The 15,380-nt window shown below is 40.7% G+C and overlaps 3 protein-coding genes across 3 annotated transcripts; 1 reads left to right on the top strand and 2 right to left on the bottom strand.

Moving 5' to 3' along the window:
• Positions 1-7,820: 7,820 nt before the first annotated feature.
• LOC143367914 (uncharacterized) lies at positions 7,821-9,939 on the bottom strand. The gene is made up of 5 exons (XM_076810182.1): positions 9,596-9,939; positions 9,467-9,514; positions 9,256-9,406; positions 9,016-9,175; positions 7,821-8,912 (listed from the first exon to the last, which is right to left on the bottom strand). Exons 1-5 carry the CDS (start codon positions 9,937-9,939, stop codon positions 8,704-8,706), a joined length of 912 nt encoding a protein of 303 aa, XP_076666297.1. The 3' UTR covers positions 7,821-8,703.
• Positions 9,940-10,006: 67 nt separating this feature from the next.
• Positions 10,007-12,640, bottom strand: LOC143367779 (uncharacterized). Its single transcript, XM_076809925.1, is given in 3 exon segments — positions 10,007-10,156; positions 10,218-11,032; positions 11,035-12,640. Coding segments are annotated over 2 exon segments (2,139 nt in total). The 3' UTR covers positions 10,007-10,156; positions 10,218-10,499.
• A 283-nt stretch (positions 12,641-12,923) lies between these two features.
• On the top strand, positions 12,924-14,623 carry LOC143367778 (uncharacterized). Its single transcript, XM_076809924.1, has 4 exons — positions 12,924-13,048; positions 13,109-13,259; positions 13,340-13,499; positions 13,603-14,623. The coding sequence occupies exons 1-4, from the start codon at positions 13,005-13,007 to the stop codon at positions 13,809-13,811; spliced, it is 564 nt and encodes a 187-aa protein (XP_076666039.1). The 5' UTR covers positions 12,924-13,004; the 3' UTR covers positions 13,812-14,623.
• The last annotated feature ends 757 nt before the right edge of the window (positions 14,624-15,380 follow it).

The following is a 15,380-nucleotide window of genomic DNA, read 5'->3' as shown; positions in this document are numbered from 1 at the left end:
TCGTATTTTCATCCAGGAAACCCACGAGCCAATCGCGTTTCTGCAGCCCTTTAACGTATACGACATGGGGTGTGTCATCTTGCTCGTCGATCGCATCGGCTACAGCTTTCATAATTAGCTGTTTAGCCATACTGTACGGAACGTCTCCATCTTCCCAACGTAGTCCATGATGTTTTGCCACCAACCACCGGATTGCAAAAATTGGGCCACGGTGAATAATGCCTCGTTGCAACTATGTCCGTAATACGATTTACGAAAATGCGTATACATGTTAAATAAGACGGCGTGCCTATTCTTGTCAAAGTCCAAGTTCATGTCATCGTACGGGTAAAATTCTGAGTTGAGAAAAAGTTTTACGTTGGTCAATTTGCAGTGGTCAAATCGAGTAACATCTTCAGTCATCACATTCTTTCGAGCAGTCTGTAGAGCAAAGATAATGTATCGCGGCTTCTCCAACTGTGCAGCTGCCTTCACGGCCCACGAATGCTTGGTCGTGCTCTGTAAGAGAGGATACTCGTACAGATCCCACGAGCGAAAACTAATGCTCAGGTTTTGTCCACTTTCCAAAGCATGTAGCAACGACAGCTTATTAACGTCGTTCAGCGTCACGTGAGGCATCAGCCATTGCACTTTAAGTAATTCAATTTCTGGTTCCAACGTCGGCGATCCTATTAGAGAATTGTTATCGTTGCGCGATCGTATTAAAATCAATTCGTGACGCGCATTAATAACCATGCGTTTGTAGTCCTCGCAAAATCCCAACAAATATTTGAGCGGGATGCAAAAATTGAAATGATTTTTCACTATTAGCTCATCGTGCCGCTTCAAGCCCCATCCCGCATTTTCCATATTTTTGTCTTCATCAGATGTCATCGATACATAGTTTTTAAGTGTGCTAGTTATTCCAACGTTTCTGTTGCGATCAATCTCCACAACATTCAGTTCGTATCGAATCTCATCAAATATGAATGCCATGCAATTATTTCCCAACATCACCGTTGATACATCATTCGGCTTATTTATCGTCAATTTCCCCTCCAGGTAGAGGAAACTTTCACACGGTAATGTGTATAAATCCTGTTGCTGTATAGGTATTCTTATCTCATCGCTGTATCCAAACGTTGTGTTGACGTAAGGGTTGTATGTGTGAGTCTCAAGCTTGACGATGCGATCATCAAGCGTCGGCTTCGCGCCAATGCTTAGAATGTCGGTCATTTTTCAACTTAATTGCGTACAATGAATCCCAGCGATTTCAAAAATGCAATGTTCGCAGCACTGAGCCTCTTCTTTTTAGCGTAATCAGAGCTGTTGCAGTTGTTGTTGTTGTTGTTGCAAACAATTTCGTTTGGAAGACACGTGTTTCTTGAGTCGTTCAACACAAGCATCTCATTCGGCCGCACCACATGTGTTATCATCGACGTCGTCGTACATGCAGTCTGATAGTAATCTCTTAACCTCGAAAATTAAGCAACCGTCCGTCTTGATCCACAACGTGTATCGTTAGATCCGAAATGACCTGTGCGGTGCTTGGAAGGTAAATGATCTGTGCGGGCGTTTCCGATATCTTATATCCCGGCGGTACTCTGGGAGAAAATTCATGTATCGTATGTACGCGGTTCCCATTGCTGTACGCGCCAGCGGTCACGCTACATTCTACGCGAATAATGTTCACATTCATGATATTAATCGGATCGTCCGATTCGTGCCACTGTTCCGGTTCTAATACGCGATTCGTCGAGAATCCCAGTAACGATCCAATGTTATTGGGCTTCGTAAAGTCTACAATGAACGAGCAGTACAGCTCACTTTTCATGGTGTTGTTGTTGTGGCGCAACACTATAGGATCTCATCGTTGTCGCCGCCATCGTTGGCATCGGTGCCATCGAGATTTTGAGGATACCGCTCGAGTAATCGCTGTTTCAAATACTTGGCAATGGCTTCTAATTCGTATGAACCGTGGGGAATCGTAATGTATTCATGGCTGGTGTCTACGCTGTTGTTGGTCTCATAGTTTGTGGTGAAGTAGAATTTATCGTTGCTCGAGTCGATGTTGGGTATTGTATGGTAAGTTTCAAGGGTTGTTAGGCCAAGCTCGTAATCATCGTCGCTCAAATCTATGGGCGGAAAGTAGCTTACCGCGAGGGTGCTACTCTTGCCGGTTAGAGTGAATGTTAACGACATATTCCAAGCTGTACGACTAGGCTCGTACTGAATCAAAGTGGTGAAAAGTCAATCCTTAAATTTGCGGCCAATCTTTTGTACAAAGCGTAGACATAGTTGGCCACAATTGCTCTGATTGTACTCCTGATAAGGCGCGTGATTGTATTCGATTTTTACGACATCTTTATCCAGATATTGTACCAATTCCTTAGGCGGTCGAAGATTGCCAAAGCTGTCGAAGTATACAGCTCGACGCCCCCTCTTCGCATACGCCACCCAATGGGTCCCCGGTCCCTCGACATTGTCCAAATTCACGATACCGCTCTCGTTTCGACGTACTCCTCCAACAGGTAGTGCATTGCGCATAAAAACACCTCTAAAGAATGGAATACGCATACGTTTTGCCAACTCCTCTAATTGCGCATCTGTAGTTACACCCACAGGCATTTTTATTGTCTTTTCGGCGTTTTTTTTTTCGTTTCGATATTCCCTGTCCGCGCTTGTATGGTGCGAGATAAAGTCCGCGTCCTTCCATGGTGCGATTATGACGCTGCATTTCCTGCAGCTGATGTTGCGCCGTCAAATCTTTAAATAAGCTAAATGTAGTTAACACTCTACGATGTGATAGACACGCAAAGCACTGTGCTTTACAAAATGTATTTAAAATATTCAACTGGTGGTCTAAACGCCAGAGAGAAATTCACAAATAAAATATAAATTTTTAATGCATATACAAATGTTTTTTCTTCACTTTCCCCAACCTCCTACATGTAATGTACGCTAGATTAAGATGATGGTTACAATTATGTAGAAGTGGTTCAATACACATTCGATACATGCTCAAAGTGTTACGATAAAGTTCATTACACGTTCAAAGTGGTTCGATACACGTTTGTTATACGTTCAAAGTGGTACGATCTAGTCGAGTGATGTATACAAAGAAGGAAGAAGAAGAATTCGAAGAAAATGATAACCGTACTGAGGAAGGGAATGGTCAACGAAGAAGAAGGTGAAGAACGTCAGCATCTTACTTTGCAAAGTTACGCACTTCTTGGTTTCATGATAAGGGTTCCATGTGCGTGCCTGGAGATGTTGCGAGTCCAGTTGTCTTCTAAACGTTAACAACCGCAGTCGCATTAGCAACCTAGATTTTTTTGCACAAGTTTTCTTTTGTGATAAAAAAAATTAGGATGGATCACATTGCCCCGGAATCTGATCCCTCACCGTACCGAAACATTTCTGAGGTATGTACATAACAATATTTTTACATTTTTATCGTGTTTATCTGTTCAAATCGACTTCAATCCCGCGGCTGTAAATATTATATAGATGTTTGTGGGTTCTAGGACTCGCCAACCCCATCACCCCCCGCGCCACCACGTTGGCCATCGCCGGAGCCGCAGCCACCGCATGTATGTAATACTTTACATTGTTTTGTGTGTTTGATGTTTATTATGTTTGTTGTGTTAGTGTTATATCAACGTTTGTGTCTGTGTTCTAGGGCATACCACCAAATATGGTGTTAGCCTGGTTGGCGTGGCTGCTGGCGGAGGACGCGCCGCAGCCTGCACCCCGGGAGGTGCTATGGGGCGGTCGGGGGCAGTGATTGGCCCCATGATGGCTGCGCGGGTGCGGCTGCTGCAGCCCCTTACCCGCAGTTGGGACCTCGGCGACGGCTGCGATCTCCATCACCACCATCATCCCCTACACCGTCGTCGGAGTCGCCATCATCGCCGTCGTCTTCGTCGCCCCCGCCTACACCGTCGCTGTCACCGTCGCCGCCCTCGTCGCCTCCGCGGCGATTCGAATGGTTATTTGCAGGCTACTATTCGACATCGTCGGAGTCGTCGCCACCGCTTCCCTAAATCCATATATATGTAAGCAACCATGCAAGGGTTTCGGAAATAAAACGGCGTGTGTGATGCAGTAAAACAACTGAAATTATATGCAATGTATACAATTTAGCCCAAGGCTGGACATGCTTAACAGTAAACACAAAGCTTAAAACTAACCTGAATCAATACAATTGCCGATAGCAAATCTTTGTGTACGTCAGTACTCTATCTTTAATGCTTGTAGCTCGGAGTCTTGCTACGTACTGACTCTCGCGCATAGGTCGACAGGTAACAGCACCAAGCTTGTGTACATACGAGCTTACATCCCCCTTACAAAGAACAAGGGTACGCTCCCCAAGCATGAGGAACCAGTTTACTGGCATGAAATAATTTTGATGCGTTATTCCTTGAAGTATCTAATGCAAACATTACATCAGAAATTTTCTTTTTGATTTTGAATGGGCCTATTCTAATTTGATCCATTTTATTTTTGTTCAATTTATTAACGCTCTGTACATAGACTAAATCTCCTACCTTATAATCTATCTGTTTTACGTTCTTATCATAGTATTCTTTGTTTTTGTGATGAATTTCTTTTGATTTTCTAAATGCTATTTGTTTATTGTTCATTAACTCTGTTGTTATTGTCATCTAGTTCTTTAGGTACGATTGAATTATTCACTCCTGTTAGCAAATAATTAGGTGTGAATCCAGTGGAGCTGTGAATTGTGTTGTTGTAAAGTTGTATACACTGTTCTGCTACTTGAGGCCATGGTTTATTTTTATTTTCGTGCATTTTACATCTCATTCTATTTATCAGTGTTTGATTTGTTCTTTCATTTAATCCATTGGAGAATGCACAGTCTACTGCTGTAAAAATCAATGTTATCTTTTGTTTATCTAGGTATTGCTTAAATTGTGTTGAGTTAATTCCTGGATACTGATCTGATAGGATTGATTTTATGGTTCCATTTTTTTCTACTTTTTTTATGAGATCTATGAAGTCCTTTGCACTTTGAGTCTTTGAGGTTATTATGTAGGCGAATCTTGTGAAGTGGTCTACTGCTAAATGTAAATATTTTTTTGTACTATTGTTACCTTTGAAGCCTCCGATTATGTCTATGGATATGATTTCAGGCGGTTCTTTTGCTGGACCAAGTTGAGATAAAGGAGCTTTGAAACAGCCTATTCTTGATTTGTTTTTTATGCAGGTTTCACAGGATCTACAGGTCATTTTAATGTGTTTGTACATGTTTTTGAAATAAAATTTTTTTCCTATTGTGAGTATTAATTGCTTTATGCCTATGTGGCCTTGATCAATATGTACATCTTTAATCAAAGATTTTCCAAATTCGTCTGTGATCCATATTTTATTTCTGTTGTTCAAAGTTTTGTAGATTATACCGTCTTTGATGAAACTTTTATCATCTATTTTTAATAATTTCTGATTTTCTTTGATGTCATTCATTTGTAATAAATTTGAAGTTTTGATTACGGATTCATTTTCTGTGTCTTCTTGTGGTTCTAGAACCGGATTTCTGGATAAACAATCTGCTTCAATATTTTCTTTACCAGGGTTGTATACTATCTCAAAGTCAAATTGTGAAATGTAGTTTAGGATTTGTAAAAGTTCCACATCATTGCTTTTCTTTATGTTAAAATTTTCCAGTGGTTTGTGATCTGTAAATATAATGAACTTTTTTCCTATTAAATGGAATTGCCAATATAAAATAGCCTCTTTGATGGCTAGACATTCTATGAAGATGGCTTTCTTTCTTTTTTGTGCGTCAGTTAACTTTCTAGAAAAGAAAAATACCGATTTTAGAAAGTTGTCTTTTTGTTTTTGTTTCAGTACCGCTCCTATTCCTTCAATACTTGCATCCGTGAAGATGTATGTCGGAGCTTCTGGATCGAATATTGCTAGAGTTGGGGTTGTGCACAAATATTCTTTTGTGGAATTAAAACTATTTCTGCATTTTTCTGACCATTCGAAAAACGCATGTTTCCTCAGTAGGTTTCTCAATGGATCTAATAAAATGACATGATTTGGTATGAATTCCAAATAAAAATTTATCTTGCCTAGAAATTGTCTTACTTGTGTTTTTGTCGTGGGAGTTGGAAACTTCTTGATGGCTGCTAGATTATCTTTTATTGGTGTTATCATGTTGTTTCCAATCTCATGACCCAGATATGTTATTCTTTCTTGGGCAAATTTGCATTTGTCTTTGTTCAATTTAAATCCTTCTTCATATAATGCTTTCAATACTGATTCTACATGCTGTACGTGTTCTTCGTAAGTTTTGGAAAATATCAATATGTCATCAATGTAATTTGTTGTATGAGCATCCAGTTTATCCTTTCTTATCACGCCTGCTACTACTCTCTGGAAAATAGCGGATGCCGTTTTTAGACCATATGGTAAACATTTCCACTGCCAGTGGCCATGATGTGTCACGAAGGCCAATTTATATCTATCTTTTGCACGTACCGGAATCGACCAAAACGCCGAAGTCACGTCCAGTTTTAAATAAAACTTACAATTTCTGGCGCGTACAGCTAGATCCTCTATCCTCGGAAAGGGCTGGCTTTCCGGCACTACTATTTTATTGAGTTCTTTAAAATCTATACACATGCGTGATCTTTTCCCTTCTTCCTTTTTGTATGCCATGGTTATAGGAGCTGCATAAGGACTGCTTGACTCCTCTATTAGACCTGCTTTTAATAATTCATCTACTTGTTTCTCAATTTCTATTTTTTCTTGATAGGAGCATTTATACGGTTTCTTTGAGATATATTTATTTTCTGTCAGTTTAACTGTGGCTTCATAATTCTTTACTGTGCCTACGTCAAACTTTAACTTTGCAAATATTTTATCATATTTTTTTATAACATATTCAATTTTATTAGTGCTTATTTCACTGATATTATTTTGCTTATTGACATGTTTGTTTTCTTGTTTTTGTAATATGGTTAAATTTTCATCTTGACAAAGCTTGAATTTTTTTATTGCGTCTAATCCTAATAGAAATTCGCAATCAATAATGCCTTCTTTGACAATACAAAATTGATAATCCTGTTCTAAATTACAAATTTTTATTTTTATAGTTATTATTCCCTCCGTTTTTGCTGTTCCCGCTAATCCTTTTATTGTGTCTCTCCCACTTATTATTTGTTTACATTTTAATTTATCATTTAAAAATGTATTACTAACTAAAGAGACATTTGATCCTGAGTCATATAAAGCAATTGATGGACAATCATTCGCAAAAATCTTAATTTTGATAAGTGGGAGGACTATTCGTTTTTTGCGTCCTCATATTTTGATACTACTTCTTGTATTCACTGTTATTTGTGAATTTTATGTTTTCATTTTTTGTATTTTTATTTTGTCTGTCTTTGTTACGGCAGAGATTTTCTGGATGGAATCTATTTCTATAACCTAACCTTTCACAAATGCTACATGGAGTGTTTTCACTAGTGGCTTTCTTGTTTATGATACCATTTTTCGACTCATTAACCTTACCTAATTTTTTTAATTTGGACATCAAACTTTCTATATTTGTAGTGGATTGTTTTTCTAACTTATTTTGAATATGTTTTGGTAGGCTGATTACAATCATATTGATTTGTGTGTTTATGGATAGAGTTTCATCTACTTCTAATAACAGCTTTCTTTTTTTTAATGCATATTCAATCAATGAGCCACTAAAGAACTTAAAATTGTATGCATACGCTACATCTATCCAGGACTGTGCAGAGAAAGTGTCAACAAAAGAATTATTCCAAGCCTCCCAATTCAATAAGGAGTTTTGTTTTACAAATATCCCTGATAGCCATCTGCCTGCAGTCTGCCGGCAGATTGACAGCAGGGTCTGCCAGGAGAGCGCAGGATCTGCCGGCAGCTGCGGTGCAGCCTACGTCCGCATCCAGCTACGGTTCTGCCGGCAGGGTCTGCTTGTCAGGGTCTGCCGGCAGATCGACGGCAGGTCCTGCTGCCCGCCTGACACATCCAACAGCGCCATCTGAAGGCTACAATTGCCAAAGAATTCCCTACGCGTGACGTCACATGGACCTACGCACCAACACAAATGTATCGTTATTGCTGTAGGTGTATCCCTACTCCCTCCCTTTCTATTACGCGTGGAGAATTGATAGACAGGAGAAATGGAGCAGTGGATTCTGCTCACATAACCTGCGAGCAGATTCTACAGTTTATTAAATAAGTTTTCTATTTATTTGTAAAAGTATATATTTTGTCTTTAAGAACATACAGTGATTACAATTACAGAATAATATAAGTGGCACATATAAATCGGAAGAGAAACTTTCAATATTTACATTTAGAAGTGGTGATTCTAGATGCAAACATAAGTCAATTTTGTCTGGAACGAAGGGCAATATCAGAAACTTTTATTCTATATATTTGACTTATTTTTTTGCGTAGAATCACCACTTCTTCTTCGCTTGTGTTAACTCTGAAAACAAATACAATATTAGCTTAAAATTGAAATGATACTGGGAAAGTACCGATCAATGAGTATTTTATTAAATGGGCGCTGAAAAGTGCCGATTCTTGTTCATTCTGAACGTCGTGAGATAGTTCCCGTTGTAATAAATTAAAATGGGCACTGAAAAGTACCGTTTGGTCTCTTCGCCACTGTAAAAGGAGACACATCTCTACTTTTAATGGGCACGTGAAAACGGACCTTCAGAGGTTGTCATCAGCTTCGTCGGGCTGCTGGTCGCTCCAGAAACTGCGGGGCACTCGAGGTTCCTGGGATGGCGATGCTGGCTTCGTGCGCGGACCACGCTTCCTACAGCGTATCCTCTCCTTTGCCGCCTTCAGTTCCGCTTGCATCCGCAATTGGAAGTCCGATCGGGTTGGCTTCTGGAACTTGCGATTCTGAGCCACACCGTCTGAAAAAGAAATGTATGCAAAGTACGTTAGCATCAATGGAACATACAGTAATAGTAACAATAATTCTACGTAAAAAGATGAAAAATGCTTATTGTTTCGTACCAAAAATCGCCCTCGCGATGCGGGTGTCATATAGGGATCTGAGTCCTTCGCGGCCAAACCAAGTGAACGACGACGTTAAGTCGTCCGGCAGTGCTTCCTTGAAGCAGCACTTGACCGCTCCCTTCAAATCGAACCCGCCCACGTATTCGAAATACTTTACCTAAACAAAGCGAGTAAAGATTGATGTAAGTATATATTATATATAAAAGTAAATAAAAGAATAATTTCGTTTTCACTTACAACTTTGGAATAAGTGTCGTCATCGATGTCCTCAAAACAGTCCACCTCCTGCACTGAGGACAAAGGGAGGACTGCTGGTTTCATCGGTTGACCGGTATTATGGGTGGCCTGGACAGATTTCTGAATACTCAGCAAGAGAGTATTCATTCTTCTGCAAACAGAACGGATGGAGACGTAACGTATTAATAAACACGATACACGCGATACTTACATTAGCTCCGCCTCGATCCGATTGCGCTCCGTGAGATCTTCCATGCTCCTGCGAACATTAACATTTATAAGAAAATGTCCTTACAGTAATATTTTTATAGCAAAAAAAAAACGAAACATGTAAATTTACCCATTATCAGGAGGTTGGGTTGACGCTGTATTGTGCCGCAACGGCTCACTGTGGATCACAGTGGCGCGTGCAGACGACGTTGTCCCTGAATCTGCGAATGCTTCCAAGACAGGAACATTGGCGGCATGCGTATCCTGAAACATATTATCCGAGTTAACAGTAGGAACACCGTTTGACGTTGTTGGACCGTCTTCCTGCATGATAATCGACAAATCCTGGATGTCCTGGTTGATGGTTGGTCTCGGCGCGGTCGACGTCCTTCGCCGTTTCGGAGTTTTCTCCTCCGAAGATGTTGTTTGGTAACGTGTGGGTTTGGTAACCACACGTTTCTCTCTTTGGCTCATGTCGGTCTGTAAGTAAAAAAAGTACATGTTACAATACTTAACAAAGGCGTGTTAGCTGTTTTTTACATTTTACATGCAATATTTTATGCACCACCTATTCAAGACGAACCTGTATAACGTGCTACTCAATAAGTGGAGTGTAACTCAACAAAGGCTACAACAGTAGAAAACGTGAAAATGACCCATGCAGAAACATTCGAACCAAACGATAAAATAACTCATCACCAGAGATTAACAAGGATACGTGTAAGTATGGTTTTACTTGTGAAGAGCAGTACAAAAGAAGAAAATGTAAATATTATAGCATGTCACTCACCAGAAAATAGTCGTAACTTACCAAAAACAGGAGACGAAACTAAATAGGGAAAACGATTTTTTTTTTTTTTTACATGGTGGAAATTCCTAACGAATATCTCACCCCCGTGGGAGGGGTAAGATTATGTGGGGCTTGCACCCACTAAAACCACCATGGTGACCACCTGACGCGAGAGGCTTACACAAGGGAGAGGGACTGACAACGAGATACTTCTAACGAAAATAAATATTGAAGAATTTGAATACTACGACTTCTCGCTGTGTGTAATAACGGCAACGACATAACTACGGGTTTCTAAGGGGATGGGGTCGCCGTTATTGCCAATGGGCGTACTACCGTAAAAAGGAATTCTATAACATTTAGCGCGAACCTGATTGGGGGAGATGTTTAGAATTTCAGGGCTCAATCTGGCGCATTTATATACACCAAGAACGGAAGACTTTATGCCGACATCATAAAAATCATCGACCTCTAGAAATTTTTTAATACCTAAATGATAGGAGTTATCGGAGTTCATGCTAATATTGAAAATTAAGCAGATCGAGCCGTCGACTGAGATGCAACAATTATCGCGTACATTGATGCCCAGAGATATGTTATTGAACTCTATCTTGTGGTACTGAGAACAATTGGGGTCGTTACTAAGTGGTCTAGATACGTGAATAGAAAAATCAACATTATAATGAATGTTTGTGCCATGAAATTGTATCTCCCTCATCCTATTGGAAAATTGTTGGAGAGGAAGACTTGGCTTTCGCAGATACTTTTTAAATACTTTTCATATGGAAAAGCAGAACATGAATTTAAATTACCAAGACATCTGACATCGTTGGTTAGGTGAAGAAGACCATGGACGTTATAACTATTAAAAGTTGGGCCATAAAGTTCTTCGTTACGAAGAACAAATTTCTCCAGAGCTGACTCTGCGAATCTCAAGTGTCGGCTCGATGGAGATTCTGAAACTAAAACCCGTATGGCTGCATGTAAGAATAAGAAATGCTTGTATACAGTTTCCTCCAGTACACCATTCAGTATAACTGGCCCTGTATACAGAAGGAACTGACGAAATTCGGTCGCTTTATATTTAGAGCATAGTTCAATAGCTCTGGGACGTCTGGCAAAGTCTGAGGGGCAATATCTGTTAAGACTCTTCAGTCTCGTAGACAGTATAGAAATGTGTCGGCGGCGCAATTTTGAGAGAGGGGAATATTCTCCATGTACCCACGCAGACAACAGTTTTTTTACTACGCCCAAACATACAAGATGCATGTACTCGAATGGAACTTGCGAAACCATTCCTATCTGTAGCAATGACAATGGGCTTGTACCTAGCTTGTGATGTTTCTGTGATGTTTCTTGTGATGTTTCTAACTGCCTAATGTAATCCTCATCGGTTCGAGGAGAATGATGTATCCCATTGAAAGCGTAATGCCTACCGTTCAGGGTACCAGAAACCGTACATTTGGAACAGGGATGGAAAGACATATGCCCACGATGATTTAATACAAATGCTCGAGCTGGGGCATCGGCTATGAAACATCTCAGTCGTACGGGCAACTTAATGGAATGAAAATTTATGCCTCCGTTGGACATGATCGCCCTGACGTCTGCAATAAATTTCTCAAAGAAAATATTGGGGTCGTGTGGTTTTTGGGGACCTTTATAGATGCCTACCACTATCGGCTTTATCTGAGGAATATTTGAAATCCTACATTGAACGGGCCAGATATGAATGGAACTTGATTTGTCCAAACTACATCCATCGGTATGAAAATCTAATTCTAACTGTCTAACAAATGATACCGACAAAGTGTTAGGGAGACTTTTAATAATTTCTGCTTCTAGATCAAAATGAATGTATTCTTCTGGTGGCACGACGAATGTGGCAGCAGGATTACGTGGCGTAGATACAAGTGTTCTAACATCCTGAAGCAACTGGGAGAAACAGGAATGTGTTCGAAGGAGAGATAATATATTATCTCCTTGAACGTGTGTCAAATTGTTGTCTACGAAACAAGACGCTAACCGTTGGCGAAAAGATGGCTCGGAGGAAGTAGCACAGGACAATAAAACGGTATCGCGGAGATTAGAAACGCGTGACGTGGAAGTAGAAGGACCGGCGTCTTCTACATTTATATCGCGCCTATCACTGAATCTATCGGGGATTAAATTAACAGGAGCGGACGAACTACAACCTGCAGATGTGCCAGCAGCATCTTGCACGGTAGAAGAATTATCCCCTACTCTACGAACGGTGTGAAATGCGGAACGGTATCGCACGCGTAAGTTGCTTCGCACTTCGCGCATAACCCTACGTTTTTGTCTCGCCGATAGTGCGTGTCCCGATTTCCGCGACGCAGACAATTTGAAATTATTCAATTCCATAATTACTTACTTCTTGTGGATGTCTCGGGATGATTTTCGTGGTTTTGTAGCTCTGGAAATTCTTTGGATCTGCCGTCGATGACTGCCACCTCAGAATGAATGAGAATTCGAAACAAACGCGAACTGGGAAGTAGAGTCCCGACCAATCACGAATGCCCGCATGGCGGCGCAGCCAATCCGAGCGTAGTCCACTGTACCGCCAAAATGATACCACGCGGTACCCTTTATTCGACGTGGTACCCTTTGTGCTCGAAAACTAACGCTCGGTACTCGATAATGGGTAAATTTACATGTTTCTTTTTTTTTTGCTATAAAAATATTACTGTAAGGACATTTTCTTATAAATGTTAATGTTCGCAGGAGCATGGAAGATCTCACGGAGCGCAATCGGATCGAGGCGGAGCTAATGTAAGTATCGCGTGTATCGTGTTTATTAATACGTTACGTCTCCATCCGTTCTGTTTGCAGAAGAATGAATACTCTCTTGCTGAGTATTCAGAAATCTGTCCAGGCCACCCATAATACCGGTCAACCGATGAAACCAGCAGTCCTCCCTTTGTCCTCAGTGCAGGAGGTGGACTGTTTTGAGGACATCGATGACGACACTTATTCCAAAGTTGTAAGTGAAAACGAAATTATTCTTTTATTTACTTTTATATATAATATATACTTACATCAATCTTTACTCGCTTTGTTTAGGTAAAGTATTTCGAATACGTGGGCGGGTTCGATTTGAAGGGAGCGGTCAAGTGCTGCTTCAAGGAAGCACTGCCGGACGACTTAACGTCGTCGTTCACTTGGTTTGGCCGCGAAGGACTCAGATCCCTATATGACACCCGCATCGCGAGGGCGATTTTTGGTACGAAACAATAAGCATTTTTCATCTTTTTACGTAGAATTATTGTTACTATTACTGTATGTTCCATTGATGCTAACGTACTTTGCATACATTTCTTTTTCAGACGGTGTGGCTCAGAATCGCAAGTTCCAGAAGCCAACCCGATCGGACTTCCAATTGCGGATGCAAGCGGAACTGAAGGCGGCAAAGGAGAGGATACGCTGTAGGAAGCGTGGTCCGCGCACGAAGCCAGCATCGCCATCCCAGGAACCTCGAGTGCCCCGCAGTTTCTGGAGCGACCAGCAGCCCGACGAAGCTGATGACAACCTCTGAAGGTCCGTTTTCACGTGCCCATTAAAAGTAGAGATGTGTCTCCTTTTACAGTGGCGAAGAGACCAAACGGTACTTTTCAGTGCCCATTTTAATTTATTACAACGGGAACTATCTCACGACGTTCAGAATGAACAAGAATCGGCACTTTTCAGCGCCCATTTAATAAAATACTCATTGATCGGTACTTTCCCAGTATCATTTCAATTTTAAGCTAATATTGTATTTGTTTTCAGAGTTAACACAAGCGAAGAAGAAGTGGTGATTCTACGCAAAAAAATAAGTCAAATATATAGAATAAAAGTTTCTGATATTGCCCTTCGTTCCAGACAAAATTGACTTATGTTTGCATCTAGAATCACCACTTCTAAATGTAAATATTGAAAGTTTCTCTTCCGATTTATATGTGCCACTTATATTATTCTGTAATTGTAATCACTGTATGTTCTTAAAGACAAAATATATACTTTTACAAATAAATAGAAAACTTATTTAATAAACTGTAGAATCTGCTCGCAGGTTATGTGAGCAGAATCCACTGCTCCATTTCTCCTGTCTATCAATTCTCCACGCGTAATAGAAAGGGAGGGAGTAGGGATACACCTACAGCAATAACGATACATTTGTGTTGGTGCGTAGGTCCATGTGACGTCACGCGTAGGGAATTCTTTGGCAATTGTAGCCTTCAGATGGCGCTGTTGGATGTGTCAGGCGGGCAGCAGGACCTGCCGTCGATCTGCCGGCAGACCCTGACAAGCAGACCCTGCCGGCAGAACCGTAGCTGGATGCGGACGTAGGCTGCACCGCAGCTGCCGGCAGGTCCTGCTGCCCGATCTGGTTATCAGGGATGTTATACCAATCTAATGCAGATTTTTCTAGAAACAATCTTAGTGTTTCAGCATACTTATTTTTGACAATCCCCACTCTGCTACACTCCTGCATAAATAAAGTTATCCATACACCCGCATTTAAACTTTCACCGTTGAATTTTTCGATCACCATGTCCTTGATCAGCGAGCTTGTTTTTCTTTCTTGTGCTGCTGGTGCGCCTTCGTTTACGTTTTTTTCTTCAGCCGCGGTGGCCTCTTCCAGATACTCGTCATGGAATACAACGTTGCCTTCTGTATCCAAGTAGATTTCTTTCAATTCGTTTGATAGCGTTAGCACTACATTACGAAATTTGTTGCGCACTTTTATGCTTTTCACTACATTCTTGACTATTGCATTTTCAAAAAGCTCTTCATGTTGAGCACTTGTCTGTTTGCTTGCTGGGAATAAAAAGCTTTCCTCTTGATTCACCAGTTGAATTCTTTTCACTTTCACAACCGTGGTTTTTAGATCTGTGCCTTGCTCCGAGACGAAGTAGAATTTTGCTTTTATCATATTGTATTGATTTGTAAGCAACCATGCAAGGGTTTCGGAAATAAAACGGCGTGTGTGATGCAGTAAAACAACTGAAATTATATGCAATGTATACAATTTAGCCCAAGGCTGGACATGCTTAACAGTAAACACAAAGCTTAAAACTAACCTGAATCAATACAATTGCCGATAGCAAATCTTTGTGTACGT

The sequence above is a fragment of the Andrena cerasifolii genome, chromosome 4 (assembly GCF_050908995.1).
Source record: "Andrena cerasifolii isolate SP2316 chromosome 4, iyAndCera1_principal, whole genome shotgun sequence".
Classification (NCBI taxonomy): domain Eukaryota; kingdom Metazoa; phylum Arthropoda; class Insecta; order Hymenoptera; family Andrenidae; genus Andrena; species Andrena cerasifolii.
The sequence above is the reverse complement of the archived record's forward strand: the minus strand, read 5'-3'. Positions and strand labels throughout refer to the sequence as shown.